Here is a 23,672-nt window from a genome sequence, read left to right as displayed (position 1 = left end):
TTACATGGCATACAATCCAAAATAATTTAAATTTAGTACGTAATATTTGCATATACTCTCCTCCATACGCGTTTTGAAGTTTCTGAATTACACTATACTCATTTTTAATAGCTTTTAATATAATTTTAGCAGATGTCAGGAGTTCACTGTAGAAGGAGCATCTAATGTCTGTACATAAACCCATGACACAAAATACAAGAGTTAAACCAACATAGATCTTGGCCATAGTAAATTACTAGCTGACAGAATTTCTTTTCTTAAAAAGCAGCAGCAGCCATGCATCTGTGATTCTCTAATGTCTTACTGGCATCACATCCATGAAGTTAAAGGAGAAACCATTATAATATATTGCATTTATTGAAAAATAATACAACCTGCACTTTATATCTGATACAATGAATTTAAAACCAATGAAAGACAGCAGTAATGTGTGTGTTTATGTATACTGGGGAATGAAGACAATCTATTAAATGAACACACACCTTTAACTAAGCGCAGCCTGATTCATCTTACTTTTCTTGGGCGTTTTTTAAATATTAAAATAAACCATTCTGTTTCTTTGCAGTTTGCAGTTAATAAAATATTAATGAATCTGTTCATGCAGGCTTTTTTAAATTTAATTCAGTGTTTTTTTATTTTATTGTTTAAATAAAACTGCCCAGTCTGCTTAGGAGTTCCATATATTGGGCCTCTGATTTCCTTTCACTTTAGTATTTGTGCTGCTATTTGTGAGATCCTTCATTACTACTACAGACTCAATAAAGATACGTAGAAAATTATACTGGATCAGAACAGATGCTGCCTGATGAACATATGTGCATTGAATTACACAATACAAGAGTTCACGGTGTCCTGCATTTCTTTGAAAATAAATAGGCTTCCCCATTATTGCAAGAACTTTGTTTTTAGCAAATCAAATAAAGTCTTTCTCCTCCCATGATATGTTTTCAGTTTTAATTATGAGAATATTAAGCTTGGGCGACAACGTTTATGTGCTTTGTTTAGCAAACGGTCTTCTTTAGGAATGTCTTTAAATTTAACAAGGTGCACTTCCAAGCCCATCCACCATGAGTCTCAATAACGCATACTTTTGCTCTTCTAGGAGTAGATTGTGATGACTTCTCTGCCTCCACCTCGAACAAGCAGCACTCGCTCAAGACCCTCTGTTAGAACCTCCAGGAATTCCATGTCTGTTGAAGAAGGTCAAGGACAGCAACAATGGGGGAATGAAATATGTATTCTATAAATTTACTTACATACTGAAAGGGAGCATATGGCAGTAAAAATACATCACTTATAGAGACAAAAGATAAATGAACTACATTCTACAGCAAAATGATTGTCTCCAACGTGTAACATTTAAAGAACTTCAAGTTCATCTTGCTGACCATCAGATGTAAAACATCATGTACTGCTGTTTTGTATAAGTATAATTCCATGCATTTGATTACTTTATTGACAGTCTAAGAATTCTACTCAGTTACTTTGCGAGCCAGCTAATGTACAAACATGCCCAGCAGCAAATCAATTCCCAAACAATGGCTAGCAACAACCAAATTTATAGAAAGCTTTTGTGCCTAATGTATTGATTCTCATGAACTGGCAAATAACAGGAAAATGTATTAATTATGAATTACTAAAGAAGTGACTGGCTAGTCTCTTTGAAAATACAGAAGCTGCTCTCAGAATAAACATTTTCAAGTGCTGATGCATTATCAATAAATAATAATATTTCTTCTGTTACTAGAATTAATTGGACTGATCAAAACCATAAACAGTCTTCTACAACCTACCATACAAATAATACTTACAAGTCAGCAGTTCTTTCACATAAACCAGATAGTAATCCTATTAATCCTATAACAATAATATGCACCTTTTAAAAACATTCTGCATCAAAATATTACCTTTGTATTTTGTTAAACCCTGACATATATTTAAGGACAGCAGCAGTTTTCTGGTATAACCTTTCAGATTTCTTTTTGTCAATTAAACTGAAAATATCACCTGATACAGAATATCACAAAAAGCTTTGCCAGAGTCTTTAGAAACGGCATTTAATTTTTTACAATAAATTTACCACACAAGGTACTGATTATTGATAGCAGCAATCACCATTGGTACTTGCTGGTGCATTGCTACATTAAGTACAGGGTGGGGCATTAAGATCTCCCACATTTTGAGGAGAACTGTGTGGGCTGTAGTGGGGGTAGAGAGGTAGGGTAGGTCTCATTAAGTAGGTTAGGCTCTACCATTTTCAGTACCCATCATGAGTTGAACCGGTGAACATCGGGGCTTTGTTGTTCAAGCGTATTACAAGAACAAGAGTTCTGTGATAGCAACACAGAGAGTGTCCTGTAAACACTTCGTGCTCATACGAAATGCATCTGTACCAGATCGGAAAACATTTTTGCTATAGATTTCTAACCTTCGGGCAACTGGGTCTGCACTGAAAAGAAAATCACCTGGCAGACCTAGGACAGAACATGTGTGGTTTCAATAGGACAGGGCCACAGCTCACACAGCACAACGTTCGCTCAGAGTATTGAGGGACATGTTCTCTGAGCATTTGATATCTTTAAGGGGAGATGTGGGGTGGCCGGCATGGTCACCAGATTTAAGCCCATGTTACTTTTTCTTTTGGGGATACCTTAAGGTAAAGGTTTTTAAATACTGTATTGTCCTCGATTTCTTAAGGATTTGAAGGAAAAGATCAGACAGGAAATCGACACCATTCCGCCTGAGATGACCTGGAGAGTGATGGAGAACTTCCAGGAACGTCTTCAGCAATGTATTGTGAACGACAGCCGCCATTTGTCTGATATGATTTTTAACACCCATTAAAACAAAACAGTTTTTTATATAGTTTTCAGAAATATATAGTTTTTTTTTAGATAGGTTCATTCATTTTTTATACTCCTTCAAAATTTGGGAGATCTTTATGCCCCAGCATGTATATGTTATTAATTTGAGTTTTATCAATTTATAATCCATTTTGATTGTTCATTTTGGATATAGTTTGGTTCTCACAATATTATTAATTTATAATATTTTGTCTGTATTGTTGCAATTATTTTATCAATCATTTTTGGCTGTGGACGATGTCATTTGTGACTTGTTGTGCAGCTGTGCTCCATTGACATTACAGTGCCACAATCCTTATACTGACAATATAAAGATGATGATACCCACTCTATTGTGTTCATGTTCCTGGACTGTTCTCAAAAGATTTTCACATAGTTAGTTATTCAAAATCTTTCAGGGAGTTAGGATTCGTATGTGTGTGTTTTTGACTACATGTACTACACTGCAAATTAAAGAGGAACAAAAACAAAATTCAAACAACTTTAAATTTGCAGGTATAGGAAAAACATTTCCCATTCAAAAAACTATACAAGTACCTTAAGAGACATTTTATTCGGGTTTGAGATGTTTCATGACTTGCAGAGGGGACTGCGCGGTCTCATGGTCTGGAATCCCTGCAGATTTTTTTTTTCTCTCCAGCCGTCTGGAGTTTTTTTTGTTTTGTTTTTCTGTCCACCCATCGGACCTTACTCTTACTCTATGTTAATTAATGTTGACTTATTTTTTCTTCTTATCTTTTATTTTTCTATTCTTCATTTTGTAAAGCACTTTGAGCTACATTTTTTTTGTATGAAAATGTGCTATATAAATAAATGTTGTTGTTGTTGTTGCATGTGAACTGCCAATTTCCTTCTTCCTTCTTTATACTTATGACTATGATCTATTCTAAATTCTACACAATTTTCATCTCGCTTGGTGTCTCCAGCTCAATCATTTTCTGTCCAGTAACTCTTAATAAAATCTTTTTATCAACCTTTCCTTAACACCTGGAATTTTGACCTTTCCTTTATTCATCTTCTTTTTGTTTATATACCATTGTTAAAAGCATAAAGGTTTTTTAAATAACATTTCTCTTGTCTGCTGTCATTGTATGCTTTGGATCCTTATGTATATTCACATGTATTTATTTGGCCAACTCCTTTATCCACATCAACTTACAGGCATTTGAAATACAATTGGTTACATCTATTTTCTTCTTCAATTGGAGCACAGGCAGGTGAAGTGACTTGCTCAGGGTCACACAGTGTCAGTGATGGGATCTGAATTCACAACTTCAGAGTTTGAAGTCCAAAGCCTTAATTATTACACCACACTGCCTGCCACATGTAAGACATTATTTGTCACATTAGGAGCAAGGAAATTAAAACAGGGGTTAGATTTACTGTAAGAGTTCTAGATGTTTTGTAGAGTATTTTTCCCTTATTTGGGTACAGTTGCTACAGACTGGACACACTCAGAAAAGTCAAGGAAAATCCAGGAAGAAGACAACCTCAAAAGGTTCACAGAATAACATTCCAGGATGACCCTTTCTGGTCGCATGACCAAGGACAGCAGCAATTGGAAGGTGAGAAAGCCGTTTAAATCTAACTGAAAAGTTCAAATCTGGCTTTGGAAAAACATGTATTGTATGCCTGTTGACTTAAAGTCCATATAAAGCTGTGTGTGTGTGTGTTTATGTGTATACATACACACACGCATTGGTGTTTTGTGGTTTTGATTTTATATGCCACCTGAAGATGTCATTTTACATTTTACTTCCAAAAAATTGTCTTAAACCAAAATAAATGTTATGTTCAGTACAGAAACAAATAATTCAAATTATTTGTGAAGGATGAAATAAGAGTTACATGACATATACAAATGCTAAAAATCAGCCATTTTGGGGAGCGTAAGCCTTCAATTACTCTATTCAGAAATACAGGATCTACATGGACTTTCATGTTTCAGTTATTTCTATTGCCACATCTTAACATATTCATAACTGTAACAATTGTAAATTAATTCTGAGTAATTAGAATAGTAAATATAATTTAAAGTGGATGATGATTATCTTTAAGGCAAATAATGGAATTAATATTATTATAATGGAACAACTTCTAGTAATTGTGCCCTGCATGATGCTGGCTGTCCATATTACACAGTTTTATTTAAAACACTTATGGAATTATATTTTATAATAATTAACTTTTCTCATGTCTTTGTTATTCTCAACAATCAGTAGAAAACTATTAAAAATGAATTATATACAATAATTAGCAATATCATAAATTAAGTATCCTTTTTGAAAAAGAAAGCTACATAGTAGACTGATAAAAGGATCCAGTTTTCGTCTCCCTCAGAATTCTTTGGAGGTCCAGGCATGTTAAGCAATACCAATTTAGCATCATGGGATCTATTTACAATCACTTCATTGAGCTTTACAGCTGTGTGCATTCTACGCACATTAGATTGGTTTCTAAAAGGAAAACAAACCAGAGATAAGGTCAAGAGAGAACTACTTACAAGACTACTTGCCAATAAAAAATATCAAGTAGAAGGGTCATGATTCAAACTTACAGACTCTCCCATTCTCTAGCAGCAAGAAAATAGGCAAAAATATATTTGTTAAAGCAGACAACAAAAGATTACTTTGTCAATGATTATTTCTCTGTGGCTGTGAATTACAGTTTGCGATTTTGCTCTGAGCAATACTAATTTCTACAGCCAATCATGAATTTTTTTTTTTTTTTTTTTAATTCATGCTAAAACCAATGGAACATTCTTCAACTCACGGTTTAATACTGATCAGTTCCCGGAAATTTTCTGGAGCATTTTGTCTGTTTCTTCTCTCTGCTTCATATTTGTCTTTGGTCCAAGTCATTTGAATTTTTTCAGGTACTGTATCTATTATCTCTTCCTCCTCGTCGGAATACAGGCTTCCCATGCGGATGATAGAATGTCTGTCCTTAATTAGCTGAGCCTGTAAATGCACCATGTAGGGAACGTTTAACAGGGAATACCATAAATGACAGGTCTACCACAAGAAATTATTCTCATTAGATTGCAACAAGGAAAACCTTGGAGATGTAAATTAATCACCAGGGCCATATTAATTTGAAGGCTTCATTACATTTTTAATATACATATTGCCCTGTTGCTGGGAGTGGTTTCAGAGAATGGTTTCAGTACAATCCATTGAACTCACAGGTTTTTTGTTTAATGTCTATTATTCACTTGTGTCAAGGCCAAATGGTAGTAGATTTACAGCAGGTTCCTGGAATCACCCTTGGACACATACTAATGGGAACAACCTTCATTAAGACGGTGGTGACACTGTGGTCGGTAATGGTTTCAGCTTCTGTCACCAAGCATGTGTCAACATTACCGCTAATGTGTTTTAGTTTTGAGTGATATTTTTAATATCTTTTTTTGTTTAGAATGGTGCATATTTGTGCAAACTAGATAAACAAACGCACAAGACATAACAAGACAAAGTAAATGCAGTAATTGCAGTTAATGCTGATAACAATCTTCAATGTGATTTAGACATTTCAGTACCCATCGGCAATGCATACAATCATATATTAAAATGGAAAAAATAAAATCTTGGATGAAATAGAATGGCAATATAAAAAATGTGCATGTGTATACTGTATGTAGTGTACATAATAGTGATAGATGAGAAAGCAGCAATTATTTTCACAATTTCTTTAAAATAGGTAAGGCTTAACACCTGGTCATCCTCAAGCTCACTGAAGAAGTAACATTTCTGTCACAATTCCCCTGTCTTTGGCTGAACTTAGATAGGCTTGAGGCTATGAGTAGATTTTCAGGACCAAAAAAAAAATATTTGTATGCCATCAGCATCTTCTTTGTTCTGTGTAGTGCCCCCTCCTTCACATCTGAGTAAAAAAATCCCTTGGGCCAAATCTACGTATCTCCCCTTAAAGGATAAGTTTTTCTAATTTTCAAATCAAAGCTACTTCTTCACAATCAGGATACATATTATTTTAAAAAAATAACTAGACTACTCTCGTATTTTATAATGGAGCCATTTGGGTTCCTTTGTAAATAAAAGTCTTAAAACTTACTAAATATATCAAGTAGCATAGGGATTTAGGAAAACATGCCTTCCGTGTTTCTGAGGTATACCTGTGACAACAAAACTAAGCCGGAAATAATAAATACTATTAGAGATTCTGGTATTATTTTCTCAATGAAAAGATACATTTCTTGCTTGTTTGTCCGCTTGCAGTGTTTGTCATGGGTGGAGTAATGACAACTCAATATCAAACCCCCTCCCTTCCAACCATTATATTCTGTGTTGGTTTTTTTAACAAAATCTACAGAGAGAGATGCATATCAAGAGGCTGTGTGGTGAAAAGTGCACCAAAAATTTCATTCTGTTTTGTATATATAACAATAAATCTACACTGTACTTATTAAACTGCATTATATTTTTAATAAAAGTCTTAGTTTTTTAGAACATTAAAACATTAGAACAATCTAGACGAGAACAGGCCATTCAGCCCAACAAAGCTCGCCAGTCCTATCCACTTGTTTCCTCCAAGAAAACATCAAGTCGAGTTTTGAAAGTCCCTAACGTCTTACTGTCTACCACACTACTTGGTAGCTTATTCCAAGTGTCTATCGTTCTTTGTGTAAAGAAAAACTTCCTAATGTTTGTGCGAAATTTACCCTTAACAAGTTTCCAACTGTGTCCCGTGTTCTTGATGAACTCATTTTAAAATACAAGTCTCGATCCACTGTACTAATTCCCTTCATAATTTTAAACACTTCAATCATGTCACCTCTTAATCTTCTTTTGCTTAAACTGTAAAGGCTCAGCTCTTTTAATCTTTCCTCATAATTCAACCCTTGTAGACCTGGAATCAGCCTAGTCGCTCTTCTCTGGACCTTTTCTAGTGCTGCTATGTCCTTTTTGTAGCCTGGAGACCAAAACTGCACACAGTACTCAAGATGAGGCCTCACCAGTGCATTATAAAGGTTGAGCATAACCTCCTTGGACTTGTACTCCACAGATCGTGCTATATAACCTAACATTCTGTTAGCCTTCTTAATGGCTTCTGAACACTTTTGGGAAGTTGATAGCTTGGAGTCCACGATGACTCCTAAATCCTTCTCATAAGGTGTACTCTTGATTTTCCGACCACCCATTGTGTATTCAAACCTAATATTTTTACTTCCTATGTGTAATACTTTACATTTACTGACATTAAATTTCATCTGCCACAAATCTGCCCAAGCCTGTATGCTATCCAAGTCCTTCTGTAATGATATAACGGATTCCAAATTATCTGCTAATCCACCTATCTTGGTATCATCTGCAAACTTAACCAGCTTGTTACTTATATTCCTATCTAAATCATTTATATATATTAAAAATAGCAGCGCCCTAGCACTGACCCCTGTGGAACACCACTCTTAACATGGCCAGTTCTGATGAGGTTCCTCGCACCATCACCCTCTGCTTCCTGTGTCTGAGCCAATTCTGCACCCATCTAAAAACATCACCCTGAACTCCCACTTCTTTTAACTTGATGCCCAACCTCTCATGTGGCACCTTATCAAATGCTTTCTGAAAGTCCAGATAAATAATATCATAAGCTCCACTTTGATCGTATCCTTTTGTTGCCTCCTCATAGAATTCCAACATGTTAGTAAAACACGACCTCCCTCTTCTGAACCCATGCTGACTGTTCAGAATAACTCCTGTCCTTGCCATGTGTTGCTCAATCTTATCCTTAATAATTCCTTCCATTAATTTTCCTGTGATGCTTGTTAAGCTTACTGGCCTATAGTTGCTTGGATCTGCCCTGTCACCCTTTTTATATAATGGGATGATATTTGCCATTTTCCAGTCCTTTGGAATCTCTCCAGTGCACAGTGACTTCCTAAAAATATGTGTCAAGGGTTTATATATGTACTCACTAGCCTCCTTAAGAACACGAGGATAAATATTATCTGGGCCTGGTGATTTGTTTGATTTCATCTTATTTAATCTGAGCAGCACTTCTCCCTCTACAATTTCCAAATCCCTCAGTACCTCCTTAGTAGTTGTTTACCTCTGGGAGGTTATCCACTTGCTCACTTGTAAACACCTCAGAAAAATGTAAGTTTAGGGCATCTGCTATTTCATTGTCTGTATCTTTTAATTCCCTTTACTATTCCTGATGAACTTGACCTCCTCCTTAACTGTTCTTTTACTACTAAAATACTGAAAGAATCTCTTGGGGTCTTCTTTCGCCTTATCTGCTATATTCCTCTCCAACTGTCTTTTAGCCTCTCTGATATCCTTCTTAATGGTTGCCCTCATGTTCTCATACGCTACGATTCTCTTTGCAGTCATTAGTCTTATATGCCTTATACAGCAGTTTTTCCTTTGCAACTTCTTTTTAAATCTTTATTAATCCATCGTGGAGTTTTTTTTAGTTTCCTATTACTTCCAAATTTAGGTATGTATCTGTCCTGCATTACATGTAAAACATTTTTAAACCTGTTCCACTGCTCCTCGACTGTCTCCACATTTAAAAGCTTATCCCAGTCTATCCTACTTAGACTTTGTCGCATCTGCTCAAAATTAGCCCTACCAAAGTTCAACTTAACAATTTTAGTCTTTGCATCTGTACTCTTACAAAATACTGAGAATTGTATTACATTATGGTCACTTGACCCTAGTGGTTCAATCACCTCTACACCCTCAATTCTATCCTGATTATTACAGAATACTAAATCCAGACAGGCTTCACCCCTTGTTGGTGCTTTAACATGCTGTGTTAAAAACAGTCGCTGATTACTTCTAAAAACTCCTGCTCTTGTGCTCCTCCATCTGTAAGGTTATCCCAGTTAATATTTGGATAATTAAAGTCCCCCATGACTATAATATCCCCTGTAAACTTGCCTTTTTGATATTACTAAAAAGATGTGTGTTGAAATTACTGTCTGAATTGGGTGGTCTATAACACACTCCTAAAATAAGACCTTTTCCCTAATATTTTCCAGGCGAAGCCACATGTCCTCACTAAGATGGGGCTCATCATCCAACTGAAGATGACTTACATTTAAACCCTGTTTGGCATAAACAGCAACCCCACCTCCTTTTCTGTTCTGTCTATCCTTCCTAAAAATGTGTATCCCTCTATGTTACACTCATCCCCATCTTTGTTATTTAGCCAGGTTTCCGTTATTGCTATAATATCATAATTATGCTCTGCTACATACAACTCCAACTCACTTACCTTATTTTTGATACTTCTAGCATTAAGGCAAGCTATTTTTAATGTGTTAATCCCTACCTTTACGTGTTTGCTTAAAATTTACATTACTATGCATTTTTATTTCTACACCATTGTTTGTTCTTCCATGTAAAGATCTAATTCTGGCCTGTCCTAAACTGCCTGCCCCCCCATTCCCTAGTTTAAACAATCCTCGACTAGCCTACACATACGCCTCCCCAATACATTGGTGCCCCTCCAGTTCAGATGTAACCCGTCACGGCGGAACAGGTCCCATCAGTTCCAAAAGGAGTCCCAATGCCCTTTTTGAAAGAGCCAAGCCGCCTGTTCCTATTGCATGTCTTGCGCACAAAAGATTAAATAAATCAAAAACAGCAGATTGAAACACCACAAACCAATTAATTTTTAATGCATTGCTGACAAAATGTTAGTAAAAGAACTGAGCACAATGCTTGTGAGAAAATAAATTCTAGGGCACTAATACCAATCAATCCATAAATACACGGGGTGAACACGCAAACTCCATGTGAACCAATTTTAAAAATATTTGCACTGAACATACAAAAGGTCAACTTGATTAAACCTAGATGGATTGGTGTTGCTTAAGTGGCCTGTGTGTGTGTCGTTCCAGTTTCATTCCATAGTTCAATCAAAAGTGGAAATTAGGAGGACTGGTGTTGATAAAGTGGGCCGTGTTGCCCCATCAAGGGATCTTTCCTGCTTTGTGCCTGATGCTTGCTGGGGCAGGCTCCAGCTGCTCCCGTGCCCTGAATAAGTGCATTGTGAAGATGACTGGATACCTATAACATATGTTCAGTTCTTGTCATCGGATTGCATACATTGGATGTGCTCAGTATTCTCTCTCACTGAAGCACGTGTGCTTTATCAGTCTTGCAGTAGCAGGCCATATCTTTTTGAGAAATAAACAAATAAGCAACCATATACTAAAAGAATATATGCATTCATAAGTGTGACCTTTCAGTTATTATAGTCTAAAGAACAGAGATAGCAGATCACATCTAGGCATCAGCATTTAACAATATCAGTAACAATGCTTGGTGATGATTTTCCATGGTGAATCCACACCCTAGGGCTGAAAGTGCTGTGGAGGAAGTTGAATATGGTAGTTGACAAAGTGAAGTGCACAGACGGTCTCCTTTTAAAATGTCTCAATCTCACTACATTGATTTGGTTTCTGCTTTTTTACCTTCTTAGAACAACATGAATACACTGTTTTGTAATATGTGTTTAATCTCAAGATGTGGATGAATACTCAATAACATTTGTGCTTAAAAAAAAATGGCCATATTTGGTAAGTTTTAAAGCTCTGTCCTCATAAGCTCCACTATAAAAAGAAAGAGCATAGTAGTTGTTTTTAAAAATAATAAAATATGTTTCACTTTTTGATGCTTCATATCTCAGAAGTTCCAGTCTCTACAATCCAAGTCCCCCATTCGCCCCCAGCACCACCACCATCCCATTTTATTATTCTATGTCCAGATGAAGACAGCTTTAAGGATACATGGAGCTCGGTTTACATCTTCTTTCCCTGTCAACCTCACTTTGATTTGTCTCCATTCTAAAAGTGGGTACACATAAAGCTGCCTTATAGACTACACTGTATTTGGAAGAATGCCCTTCTATACTCATGCTTTTTAATCTGGAATTTTAAAACATTCTCAGTTTAATTTTGTGTATTAATTATATGTTATAGCTGAACGATGTTATGCTATGGGACTGGCTACTAACCCATAGTGTCACTTGTAGTTTCAAAATGCCTACAGTATCTTCCTCCACATATTTTGATTCCCACCCATTCTACTGTTTTTTTGAGTGTAACTCTTTTCATTCATCCTTTTTATTAATATCCCACTGTTACTCTGCATCTAAACCTCAATAGCACTGCTCTCACTTCTATATCCTACTTGAGGACAATTACAGCAAGACTGACTGGCCTCTCTCACTGGCCCTGCAACCAAAAGTGTTTCTGTTCTTATTTCTAGAATTACTTTTTTCTATAACTAGGATTATTGGACCATCTACTTTTCAACAATAGTACGGACCTATGTACTACTAAGTTGGTACTTGGTGACATAGGGATTTTTAATATTTCTAAACTTTACTCTAGCTCTTCTACTTTCTGGCTGAATGGAAACAGCATTTGATTAGAGTAAAATGTTTACTGCTATTATCTTTCTAATAACCACTCTCAACAAATATTATTCTTGAAGAGGTACCATGGACATCCAGTAAAAAAAGGGGTACAATTAGCCAAACTAGAACCTACACAAGTAGGAAATATACATTAACTCAGAATGAAAATTTGTTTGGGCCTAGGCCCTGAAATTACATTACAATCACATATATAATTGTGCATTTTAAAAATCAAGTTACTTAAAAAGTGGGTTAAACAACTCATGCCAATCAACAGCCTACCTCTCGACCTCTTTCAGCACTGGACAGTCGCATTTGCTTTAACATCTGGGATCTTTGTTCCATCATCAGGGTCCTTTCATATGTATAGGCAGAAATGTCACTGTCATGCTATTATTAGAATAATTAGAACAGGGAAAAGAATTACTTCACAAGATGAACAGTTTTAAACAGTAATCGGAGCAACAAATTATGCTGACTTCAAAAAAGTTGGGGCATTGGGGTTATGAATATAGAATTTTAAATATTGCCATAATTGGAGAAAAACTAAGGAAAATAAAAAATAGTTTCATTGTTTTCATTAGTTTATGCCTTAACATACAAATGACAGCATTAAATGAAGGGCAAAAGAAAGCAAATACCTGTATAGTACAGCATTTAAAAAATGTGCAAACAGGCATGAAGTCTATTCTGGTAATTTGTAGAAAACACATATGCTTGCAACTCTTTTAATAACATAAATAATAAGCAACAGAAGCACATTTTATGTCAAAAAAACCAATGGCTCATGCACTTTGGACTCAAAAAGTGACCCAATATACCCATGTTAGTCAGGAAATGTTTTAATATATTGATATAAGATAAATACTTTCCAAGATACAGCCAGTTTACTGAGGTGGTGTTGATTTTATCTGGCCTTATTTTTTCATCAAATTTCACAAGTCCATTTGGTCACTGGTACATTAATTAGTATAGTATGTGACAAAATTAAAACATTTGGTCCAGATGACCCTATGTGCTCAACGCAGTCCCTTGAAATTGAACGAATTTTAATTTGAGTTTTTGGCTTAGCTATGTTTAGGCCTCAGAAGCACATATTTGTAACCAACGCAGACTTTTGATATTTTTTTTATTATTCAGATAACTATATAGGGTTTCTGAAAAAGCAATACACATGCAAGTAACTCTATTAGGGTTTGAGCAACAGACCTCTCAAATCCAAAAAATTATTTTGGATTTCCTTTTCAGAGCACCCTAATGGCATGTTGGAATATGCAGATAATTTAAAAAATATTTTTCATTTATTCTACATTGTCCCTTCTTTCTCAGAACACAAACCTTATTTTTCTTATGCACATCTTTCAAGTTTATTTTCCATCCTAAACATATGCTGAATGTGCCATGTGTCAATAATGTTAATCACTGAGTTTTCAATCAGTAAGTTATCATAAATGTCAAACTTTTTTCATATCAATTGATGATGTCTTATTTCATGTTGCTGAGCAGAGAATGTGATTCTCCATGGCCAAAAGAGTATCTGGTACTCAAGAATACCACTGTTACATCCCTACAGAAGATGGCAAACTCAAAGTCAGCTGGGTGTCTTGTGAAGACAGTCACTTGACTGTCTGAATATTCACCACTGAAGCAGCAGCTAAAATCATGCCTTCTCACAATTACACACCTGAGGGATCTGATGTGTCCCGCACATTAGACCAGAGCCCTATTGGAGGCTATGTTGGGAGCATGTAGGATGAAAAATGTTGGATTGGTGTGATTCGTGACAAGAGTGAAGTGGAATCAGACATCTGATATGTTTTGTGCATCCAAACTATCCCGCACAGTCTTTGCATTGGCCACCTAGAGATAATATTTGTTGGGTGCCATTACAGTGTGTCATTGCACTGCTTAGTGCACCTACAATGATCAGTGGGAAGCAGTACTATCTTGATCTCAAAGACAAAGATGCCCTACACTCTGCATTTCGACTGAAACAGAAATGAAATCAGTCACAATCCTGCTGCTGCAATGGCAAGATGTTAACATGTCATTATATCTAGTGTTTTATTTAATGATGAATCAAGCAGCTGTTGTTTATGTGTTGTGTTTAATGTGCATTTGGTGATTTATTTTTTTCCATTATTCCTATACCGAAGTTAGTGATGAAGGATTTGTGATTTTCATTACTGTCAAATGGTGAATTTAATCCATGATTAGAATGTAAAATAAAAATGAAAAACTCACAAAAGAAAAGTAAGATTTGTTTTTGAAAAGAAGGGACCACGTAGAATCCAGGAAAAATAATTGTAAAAATGTCTGCACATTCCTACAGTGCATTAAGCTGGTCTGAAAATTAGTCCCAAAATGATTTTTTCACATTTGAGAGGTCTGCTGGTCAAACCCTGATGCAGTCTCTTATTTGTTTATAACCTTTTGAAAAACCCTGTTTAGGTATCTAAACATGGAAAAAAATTCAGTAGGCTGTGTCAGTTATAAGTATGCCTTCTGAAAGCCTAAACATGGTAAACCCAAAGATGCAAAAATGTTTTTCTCCATTTTTAAAGGTCTACTCTTACCAAGTGGTGTCAACTAGAACATTTTGATTTTGTTACGTACTATACCTATAAAGGTACCAGTATGGAAAGTTTTAGCCTACTAGGTTGTTTAGTTCTTGAGATATGGTCTTGTGAAATTGAAGAAAAAATAAGGCCATGTCAATTTTGACACCCCTCTCCCCTCACAAAATTGGCTTTATTTTGGAAAGTATTGATCTTACTGCAAAATAATTTTACAGCTTGTCTCCTGGATAACACGGGTACACATGGTACTTTGTTCAGAATTTTTTGTGACGGAAGTGTGTGGGATTTCTTGAAAATCAGTTGATTAGACATGGAATGACCCAGCAGAATGTAGTGTCAAGGAACTTAGTTGATGACACTATGAGTTTTTTCCTCTTTCCCCAATTTCCTCAAAATCATTTTTTCCCCATAAATTTAAACTATTTACCATTTCAACAACCTCCACTTCAGCTTCTATTCTTAACTGATATAGGAAGGTAGCTAGATCCTTCTTCATTTGGATACTGTTGTCATCCATCTGAGCAACTGTAAAAATCCTCATCTTGCATTTTCTCCAAACCTGTTAAAAAAAAAAAAGAAAAAAAGAAATTATGATAAATAAAATATACATATTCCCTGTGCTCCAGTGGTCACAAAGTACAGCAATAAAATACAAAGGTATATCATAAACTGAATATAAAACAGATACATAATTAATTGCTCTACCCCTGGAAGCAGCACAGAACCTGCAACACAAACATAAAATATTCATCCTTCATATCTCTTTTCAATATATTAAGTATAAATCACTAGCTGAAAAATGTGCTGAACATTTTTATTACTTACTGTATGTGCACCAAAAACAGTACACTGTCTTCTAAATGTTTCCGCAATTTGCACTGTCAAGAAGTAAAGACTGCGATTTTCCAGACTCTCATACCTTTGTCCTGAAAACTTACAGAGATTTCATCTCAACCATTTGAATATTAAGTTATAATATTCAACTACAGTCTTGCTGATTAAAAAGTAGATACTCTTACTTAACCTTAGGAAAACTACACATGGACATAAACTGGAGAAGAATGTTGCCTAAAATACCACACTGTAATTTTCTATTGTATTCTATGTTCAGCTGTAGTCTGATAAAAATCACTGAATGTGAATGCTTACTATTTGACATATTGTCCATAAATGTTTCCCCCAAAGAGACCACGGTGTGCTGTGGATGCAGATCTTTAAATACCAAAATGGCACAGATGAAACTAATCCATCCATCCATTTTCCAACCCGCTGAATCCTAACTACAGGGTCACAGGGGTCTGCTGGAGCCAATTCCAGCCAACACAGGGCACAAGGCAGGAACCAACCCTGGGCAGGGTGCCAACCCACCACAGGACACACACAAACACACCTACACACCAAGCACACACTAGGGCCCAATTTAGAATCGTCAATCCACCTAACCTGCATGTCTTTGGAGTGTGGGAGGAAACTGGAGCGCACGGAGGAAACCCACGCAGACACGGGGAGAACATGCAAACTCCACACAGGGAGGACCTGGGAAGTGAACCCAGGTCTCCTAACTGTGAGACAGCAGCACTACCACTGCGCCGCCCTGAAACTAATCTAAGAATATGAAACTGAGAAAACAGCTACATCAGTTTTTATTAAATATTCCCCATCAGAACAAAACTTCAGGTCTTCTTACCTTGTGTTGTTTAAGAAGAAAAGGAAGAAGCATTAGCATGCCACCATCATGCACAATCCACCACACATCAATGTGCCCCTCTGTGAAACGCTCATGATTGCCAGGGTAGAAGGAAACATTCTTTGGTACCATCAATGCCAACTGAGCAGCAGTTGTACAGCGAACAGTATCTGTGATATAATGATTAAATAGGATGTTAACACTATATTAGTTAATTTACTATTAAAAAAACAAAAAATGAAATAATCACTCATCCAGTAATAATAAAAATTAAAAATGGCTCCAAAGTAAAAATACAAAAGATATAAGGAGTTTTGATAGAGTGGAATGATTTTCAAATAAATCAGATCAATAAAAATCTATGTAAAATTGCAGGATTATATTAATTTTGAAGTAAATAAATGCAACATTTCAGAAATAGTGTCAATACATGTAACAGGAAGAACACCAGGATTACTTGTAGCAAGCATAGCTAATTTAAACTATTTTTCTAGTACGGAAAGATAAAACAATATTAACAAACAAGCATTAAAGACAATGTGGAGAAAAATGTATTTTAAATATGTGAAACATCCAAAAACTGCAAGACCAGCACAGTAGATTGCTCTATACATTCAAGCATATTCTGTGTGTAAGGAAATACTAAGAAGGAGTTTGAAATTTTAAGGAAATAAAAATATTGACATTTAAAACAAAATCACTTTCATATACTATATAAGTCAACCGTCCATTTATTCATTCTTTTTCTGAACCCATTTTCTATATCAATGGAATGATTTCTTGTAGAATTAAGTGTAAGGTAGCAAACACTCCTGGAGAGAATGGTAGACAAATAAATAAGACTACAAAACCTTTTAAATGAAGGAGATTCCTTAGCAAATATCAGAAAAAAAGAGAAACATGGCCTCTTGAACTGTTCCCTAGACAATTTATTGTAATGGGATCCTACTGTAAACTGTCTCCCTTCAATTTCTACCATTCTAAATTTTCAGACTATTTACTGTGCATAATCTGCCTTCTACAAACAATTGTCCACAGTGATCTGTTTTACAGCAAAATGCATGCATCAGAATAAGCACAGAAAAACAGCCTACAACAGCTCTTACTTTCTTTTGGTATTATCATTGTTTTTAGTTTAGAATACTGTATTTAATATGTACATCATATATGAGTCAAATTTGGCCTGAAATGCCAAAATGTAAATTAATATTCTGGTTTGAACATTTTTCTCCAATTCAAAAAACATTCTATCTAGTTAATTGGTAACTGGCCAGAGACAGTGCAAATGTTGGGTGTATATTATGTGCTAGACTAGTGTCTTAGATGGTAGGTTTCTCTATATTATCAGATCAGATGTCTCAGCATTCTTTATACATAACAGAAATATGGAGCTTATAATTAGAAATTTATTAAATGATGCCCATCTTTAAAATGTCATATCCATGCCTGAGTTTGCTTCTTATGTAACACAATATTTGACCATGTAGGACAGATTTCTGTCTTCTGAACATAATTTTTAATTTCCTGGATAGTAACTGCTGTATTTAACAATATTTTATCATTTTAAATTTAAGAGGTTCTTGAATTCTAGTGCTTTGGACTAGGATACTGTAGCATTAAAAACAATAATACTCATTAATATATTTACAACATAAAACTGTATTAAATAACAGTAAAAAAAACAATGGATGTATAAAAGTGTACTCTTAACTGTGTGTAAGCCAGAGTTTGTAAAAAGTGAGCCCAAAAACAAGTAAAACATGGACTATGTTACACTGAAGACATAAAAGGCAGGAACATGTGGCTTTTAAAAACCTAACAATTGTTTTTTCGTTAGATAAAGTTAGGCTGCTTTGTTGTTTTACTTATTTTGAGGAAAAGCATACCTGTTTTCAAAACAATAATTTCATATTTCTACACATTTTAGTACACTTTCTAAAAGACTTAGAAATATTATAATTTCTATATTCCTTTATGTATTTTCAAGTTACTGATTATGTGTTGCTTGTAGTGATGGTTGAGAAACAATTTTATGCAATTTTATTATAGAAAATGAAAATAACAAAATTCCTGATACAATAGGCTTCAATGCTGACCCACACTGAACGGTAGTAAACAATATAAAAATGTCCACAAGAAAATCACAAATTATTCACGTCATATAATTCATCTCAGATATCAAGTCTGACACTCACAGCATACCAAACGTATGGATTTTGGTTAAAATATTGCTAAATAAATCACTTCTGGAAAATCCTGTTATATATAACGACGATGCTAAGCTTCTGAAATGAAGACCTTCCTCTCCCCTCATTCATTTGTTGGTTGGTGCATTTATGCCTATAGCAGTATGCCACAGCTGTAGCATATCTGTGATATTCAAGAGCTGTCTATGAATCTACATAGGAAAATTAATCTTTTGCTTATTGAAACATCTCAGAAATAACCAAATATGAGGAATACTTTCTAAATGATAATGTTTTCACTTGATTTTCTTAAATTTTTACCTGTTACTTGTTCACCTCTCTCAGACAACACTCTGCAATGTTGGAATCAATCATGTAAGGGGTCACAATAGCCAATTAATGAGTTACTGGGCAGGGCTCCTTGCCACTGTGTGGACTATTACTTTAAGTTTAAATTACTGTATTTGAAACCAGGTTAATAGCTAAACATTTTAGCCATTTTCCCAGGCACATTTTAATTTTGGCAGCAATCTTTTCCTAATAGCAGTGTGTAGTTCTGTGAATAGTTGAAAAATTTTAGTTCTGGATTTCAAATTGATATTTTCTTAAATATAACAAGTGCTTAGTACTTATTTGCACCTTTACATATTATGCACATGTCACAAAAAAGTTAAACATTTAAAAAAATAGATTTTAAAACAAAGCAAAACAAAAACATATCTCTTACTAATGAAGGTTTTCCAGGCTCTGGGATCCTCACTTTGTCGCCATCCATAAGGCCACCCTAGTACTACAGTGTTGTGCTTCATGCCTCCCAGTCCACAGGACTGAATTAAGTGAGCAATTCCTTCTCGGACCTTATTTGCAACAATCACTTGACAAAAGCCTTTCACTTTTTCAATTTCCATCATATTCTTAATGGCCTGTAATAGAATAGTTGTACCAAATATTCCATGTTTACTTGATAGGAAAACTAGCACAGTGAAGCAATTATTATTTACCAAACAAACACACCACTGGCAAATACAACTGAGAAACTAAATAAAACAAAGAAGATACTTTATTATTTTTAGGCATGCAAGATCCATTTCTAAGCATATTGTCATAATGATATTAATAAATATGCATGCAGGAGAAAGAAATAATTTGGAAAATGTGCAGTTTGACACAGTCAAGATTCATAAAAATACCTGTTCTGAGGCCTGAGACTCTGCCATATTCTCCAAGAAATTTCCTTGAATCACTGACCCCACAATTGTTAGGCCCTTACCAGCCTTCAGCTGTGATGCAAACGTCAAAAGACGAGGATATTTCACATGAAGATCTTCATCCAGCTTTAACAGCACTAGAAGCTGTGGTCTGTAATCAATGTCTTACAGTTAGCAGTTAAAAACGACCAAAAACTTAAATGCAACAATATCCATTATTGGATCTATTATGTGCAGTTTTGTAAAATTTCTAAATTATAACCACTTCCAAAGACTAGAAAAATGGAGTATTGTATTATTGTGGGATTTTGTACTTGTATAGGCAGTTACACTTTTTAATTGCACTGCACTACTCCTACTCCTGCAGTCCTACTGTACTCTTAAAACTCCTGTTAAAAAAAACAATTATTCTTGCATCTCTGTTATTAATTGGGAGTTACTTTCATGTCCAAGATTTGTACATGCTATTTAATAAATCCTGCTTATAAGAGATGTCAAGAAACTCATCACATTGACCATATTTGTCTTAAAACTGGCTGTTAAATGTGTATGAATTCTTTAACCTGCCTCCAATTTTTTGTATGCGGTGGACCAGCTTCCAGTCTCAGCAGAGCATACCGTGCAGCGCTCAGAGATAGGCCACGAATCCCATCACCCCACTCTTTTTCAGCTCTTTAAATAAGGGAAATATTACATTTTAAACAAATGTTAACAATAAATACATTTACTTAGATTCAGAGACAAATATTAAGCACCAAAGAATATATACTCAGTTAACACAATTAATTCAAGCAATGTTTTTATAAATTTTAGTTACTAAGCACAGTGCATGAATTCCTTTTATCAAAGTACTGTATATTGCATTTTCAATGATGTCTGCTTTTGTACACTTTTCTAAAGGAGAATTAGTAAACAACATTTTAATATCTGGGATCTCGATAAACTCTAGTAGCACTCTGAACCCCACTGGGTTTCATTATCTATTCATATTCTGAGCCCTTCTTTTAAGAGTAACCCATGGTAAGGAAGCGAAAAATTATCCTAGCAGAATTCAAAGCATAGTAAAGATCAACCCTGGATGAGACCAGCCTACCACAGAGAACAATCCCATGCACATTCATATCTCCATATGTTCTGAGCCATTTTGGAGAACCCAATACTTCACTTTGGAGTTTAGCCCACAAACACACACAAAAGAAAAACATGCAAACTTCAAACACCCACTTGTTATAATATCTGAAAATTAAAAAAATTAATAAATAATTTAATAAATTTATCTTGTGTTTTGCCTATTTTTCTGATACATTTTTTAATAAAACACTATGCTGTTTTAGCGGGAGCTGCCATTTTGAAGAGCCATTGCTAGGGAACATGGTCCCAAAAGGTGTGCTGCGTAACTTTATTTATTTAATGATATTTAGGCCAGTGCTGTGTGTTAGTCACTGTCTAAGTTTGTGGATCTACTAAAAATATCTTTGACAGTGCTTAGTTTAAAAGCATCAGGCTTGGGACATTTTGACTCAGAATCATTATAGTTTTGATTTCTAGTATTGACCTTTCACGTTGTTTTCTGGTTTATGATTTATTTTGTGGTCCACAGTGCTCTCCGACTGTCTGCCAAATTTTAAATAATGAATGAACAGAAATTTGGATCAACAAAATGTGCAATCCTGAAATAAAACATATTTAAGGCGATTATTATTCGTAAGTTGATTTTGGGGATCTCACAAAACAAGTATCAGATATGAACTCCTCCTTCTAACAAGTGGTGAAAGAATTTAATCGCTTAAGGGAACAGACTGAGACGGGGATTCAAGACACTCCATTTGTTAGTGGCCATTCTCCAATTCCATCATGGTTATCTGGACATCAGGAAAAAAAAGCAGAAAGTTTCTTATTCTATACTGGTGGGTGTTCAATCAGCAACCCATTATTCCAGCTACAGATTGAGCAAAAAGTTTATATATAATCTCCTTACTGAGTGACAAGCCTCTTGAATGAGCATCTGCTTTACACTATTCCAATCACCCTTGTTGCTTTTCCTTAGAAATCTTTGAGGGAATTTAGAACAATTGTTGATCAACCTGAGTATGCTGAATTACCTACCAAAAGAGCATGGAACTTTAAACAAGGAAATCATGCTATAAGTGAGTAAGTAGTCATATTTAAAATCATAACTGCAGACATATGTTGGGAGTAGGCTATCCTCAAAAATGAAATATGAATTAACATATCTTGATGTAGGGAATACATTAGACTAGTCTATAAACGTGGCGTTATGAATGAAGCAGTTCTACATGAGGCAGTTTCACCATTTTAATTTTGATCCTTATGAGAACAAAGTCAACAACAAAATACATCATACATTGATTGGCTTTAAGAAATGTATGACATTTAGAAGGTCAAACATTCACAATGAATGTGAAGACCACTGAGCTCCCAGGTTGAAATGATTTATTTAAAAAATACAACACATTCATAACGCACAAATATATCACGACAAACAGACTTGCAGTTTTTTTTTTGTTAAACATTTTCAATCAGGAGCTCATGAATTAAGACTTACCCCTGATACTCGATGTACTTGTAGATCATACCTGCAATACCCATGGCCACAATGGCATAGTACCAGGAGGATATGAACATCAGGGCCAGACACATACTCATTCCTAAGAAAGATAATGCCCTGCAGAAAAACAACCAGCTGGTGAGAATAGCTGAGGGAGTATTGCCAGCTGCTTTTATATATAATTATATTCCAAATGGGAAATATCTAAAGGAGAATAGCTAGAGTTAGGGTTAGGGTTAAGGTTATAGCCCTATTAAAAGCATAATAAAAACAGAAAACACACCTGCTGCAGTGGGTGCAAGTGACAAGATTTAGTACAGACCATCATTTTTTTCCATTACAGACTCTAAACTACTGTTTACATTTCTTAATTAACAAATTGCTGAAGTTTACACAGATAGCCACTATCACATTTTCTAAGCATTTTATTGAATAAAGAACCTCTATCACATAACAGAGTCTAAGAGTAAACATGAGTAATGTACCATGGTAATATAAAGTAGGGGTATGAAATTAACAAATTTACCAGACATACACAACATGTATATGAACATATGTGAATGAATGTGAACAAAAAAGTAAATGTGATAGTTGACAAATTTACAGTGATGTGCACAGTTTAGGGTTTGTAATCTTCTCAATCCATCAAATGCAGATTTTCATATTGGGGAATTTCAGTAGCAAGTAAAGATTTTATATTTATATATGCTAATGCTGAAAGACTTGAAATTCACAGAAAATAAGTTCTATGTTTTGATGTGTTATATAACATGACCAATAATTTACACCACCACAGGAAAATTCCCATCTACATATTGTACCTTTCTGTTATTATAAATATATTGTATGTTAAAGATAACCCACACACATCTTAAAAAAAAAATAAATAAAAAAAAAAAATATGGGAGCACTTTACCAGTGATAGTACTTAAATCTTGGTCTCCAATTAGGTGTTCGGAGTAAAGTCTGTACAGCACAGGCCAGATTAACGAAAAGATAACACATCAAAAAAAACCTAAAATAATATAAGAAATATATTATTCCTGAACAGCAAGCAATATTTAGTAATGTTTGCACAAAGCTACAAAATAAAGAAACATTTTTTTCATTGAACAAGTTTGAGTTTTGAAATCCAGTTCTTATTCTACTACTAGATCAATGTAATCTTGTTAAAATGTTATGCATGTTA

General features: G+C 35.0%; 1 protein-coding gene across 3 annotated transcripts in view; it reads right to left on the bottom strand.

Annotated features, from left to right (window-relative positions):
• Window positions 1-338: 338 nt before the first annotated feature.
• slc12a4 (solute carrier family 12 member 4) overlaps window positions 339-23,672 on the bottom strand; it is a 136,600-nt gene continuing 113,266 nt past the window's right edge. For all 3 annotated transcript variants that reach the window (XM_039762931.1, XM_039762932.1, XM_039762930.1), the window contains 11 exons: window positions 23,400-23,498; window positions 22,481-22,600; window positions 20,482-20,586; window positions 19,897-20,065; window positions 19,434-19,629; window positions 16,521-16,690; window positions 15,261-15,392; window positions 12,537-12,644; window positions 5,637-5,824; window positions 5,187-5,320; window positions 339-1,190 (listed from right to left, as the gene is read on the bottom strand). In XM_039762931.1, coding sequence (XP_039618865.1) covers window positions 1,099-1,190; window positions 5,187-5,320; window positions 5,637-5,824; window positions 12,537-12,644; window positions 15,261-15,392; window positions 16,521-16,690; window positions 19,434-19,629; window positions 19,897-20,065; window positions 20,482-20,586; window positions 22,481-22,600; window positions 23,400-23,498 — 1,513 coding nt within the window. In that variant the 3' untranslated portion in view covers window positions 339-1,098. The remainder of the gene's footprint in view (window positions 1,191-5,186; window positions 5,321-5,636; window positions 5,825-12,536; window positions 12,645-15,260; window positions 15,393-16,520; window positions 16,691-19,433; window positions 19,630-19,896; window positions 20,066-20,481; window positions 20,587-22,480; window positions 22,601-23,399; window positions 23,499-23,672) is intronic.

The sequence above is a fragment of the Polypterus senegalus genome, chromosome 9 (genome assembly GCF_016835505.1).
Source record: "Polypterus senegalus isolate Bchr_013 chromosome 9, ASM1683550v1, whole genome shotgun sequence".
Taxonomy (NCBI): domain Eukaryota; kingdom Metazoa; phylum Chordata; class Cladistia; order Polypteriformes; family Polypteridae; genus Polypterus; species Polypterus senegalus.
This window is presented reverse-complemented; position numbering and strand designations above follow the sequence as displayed.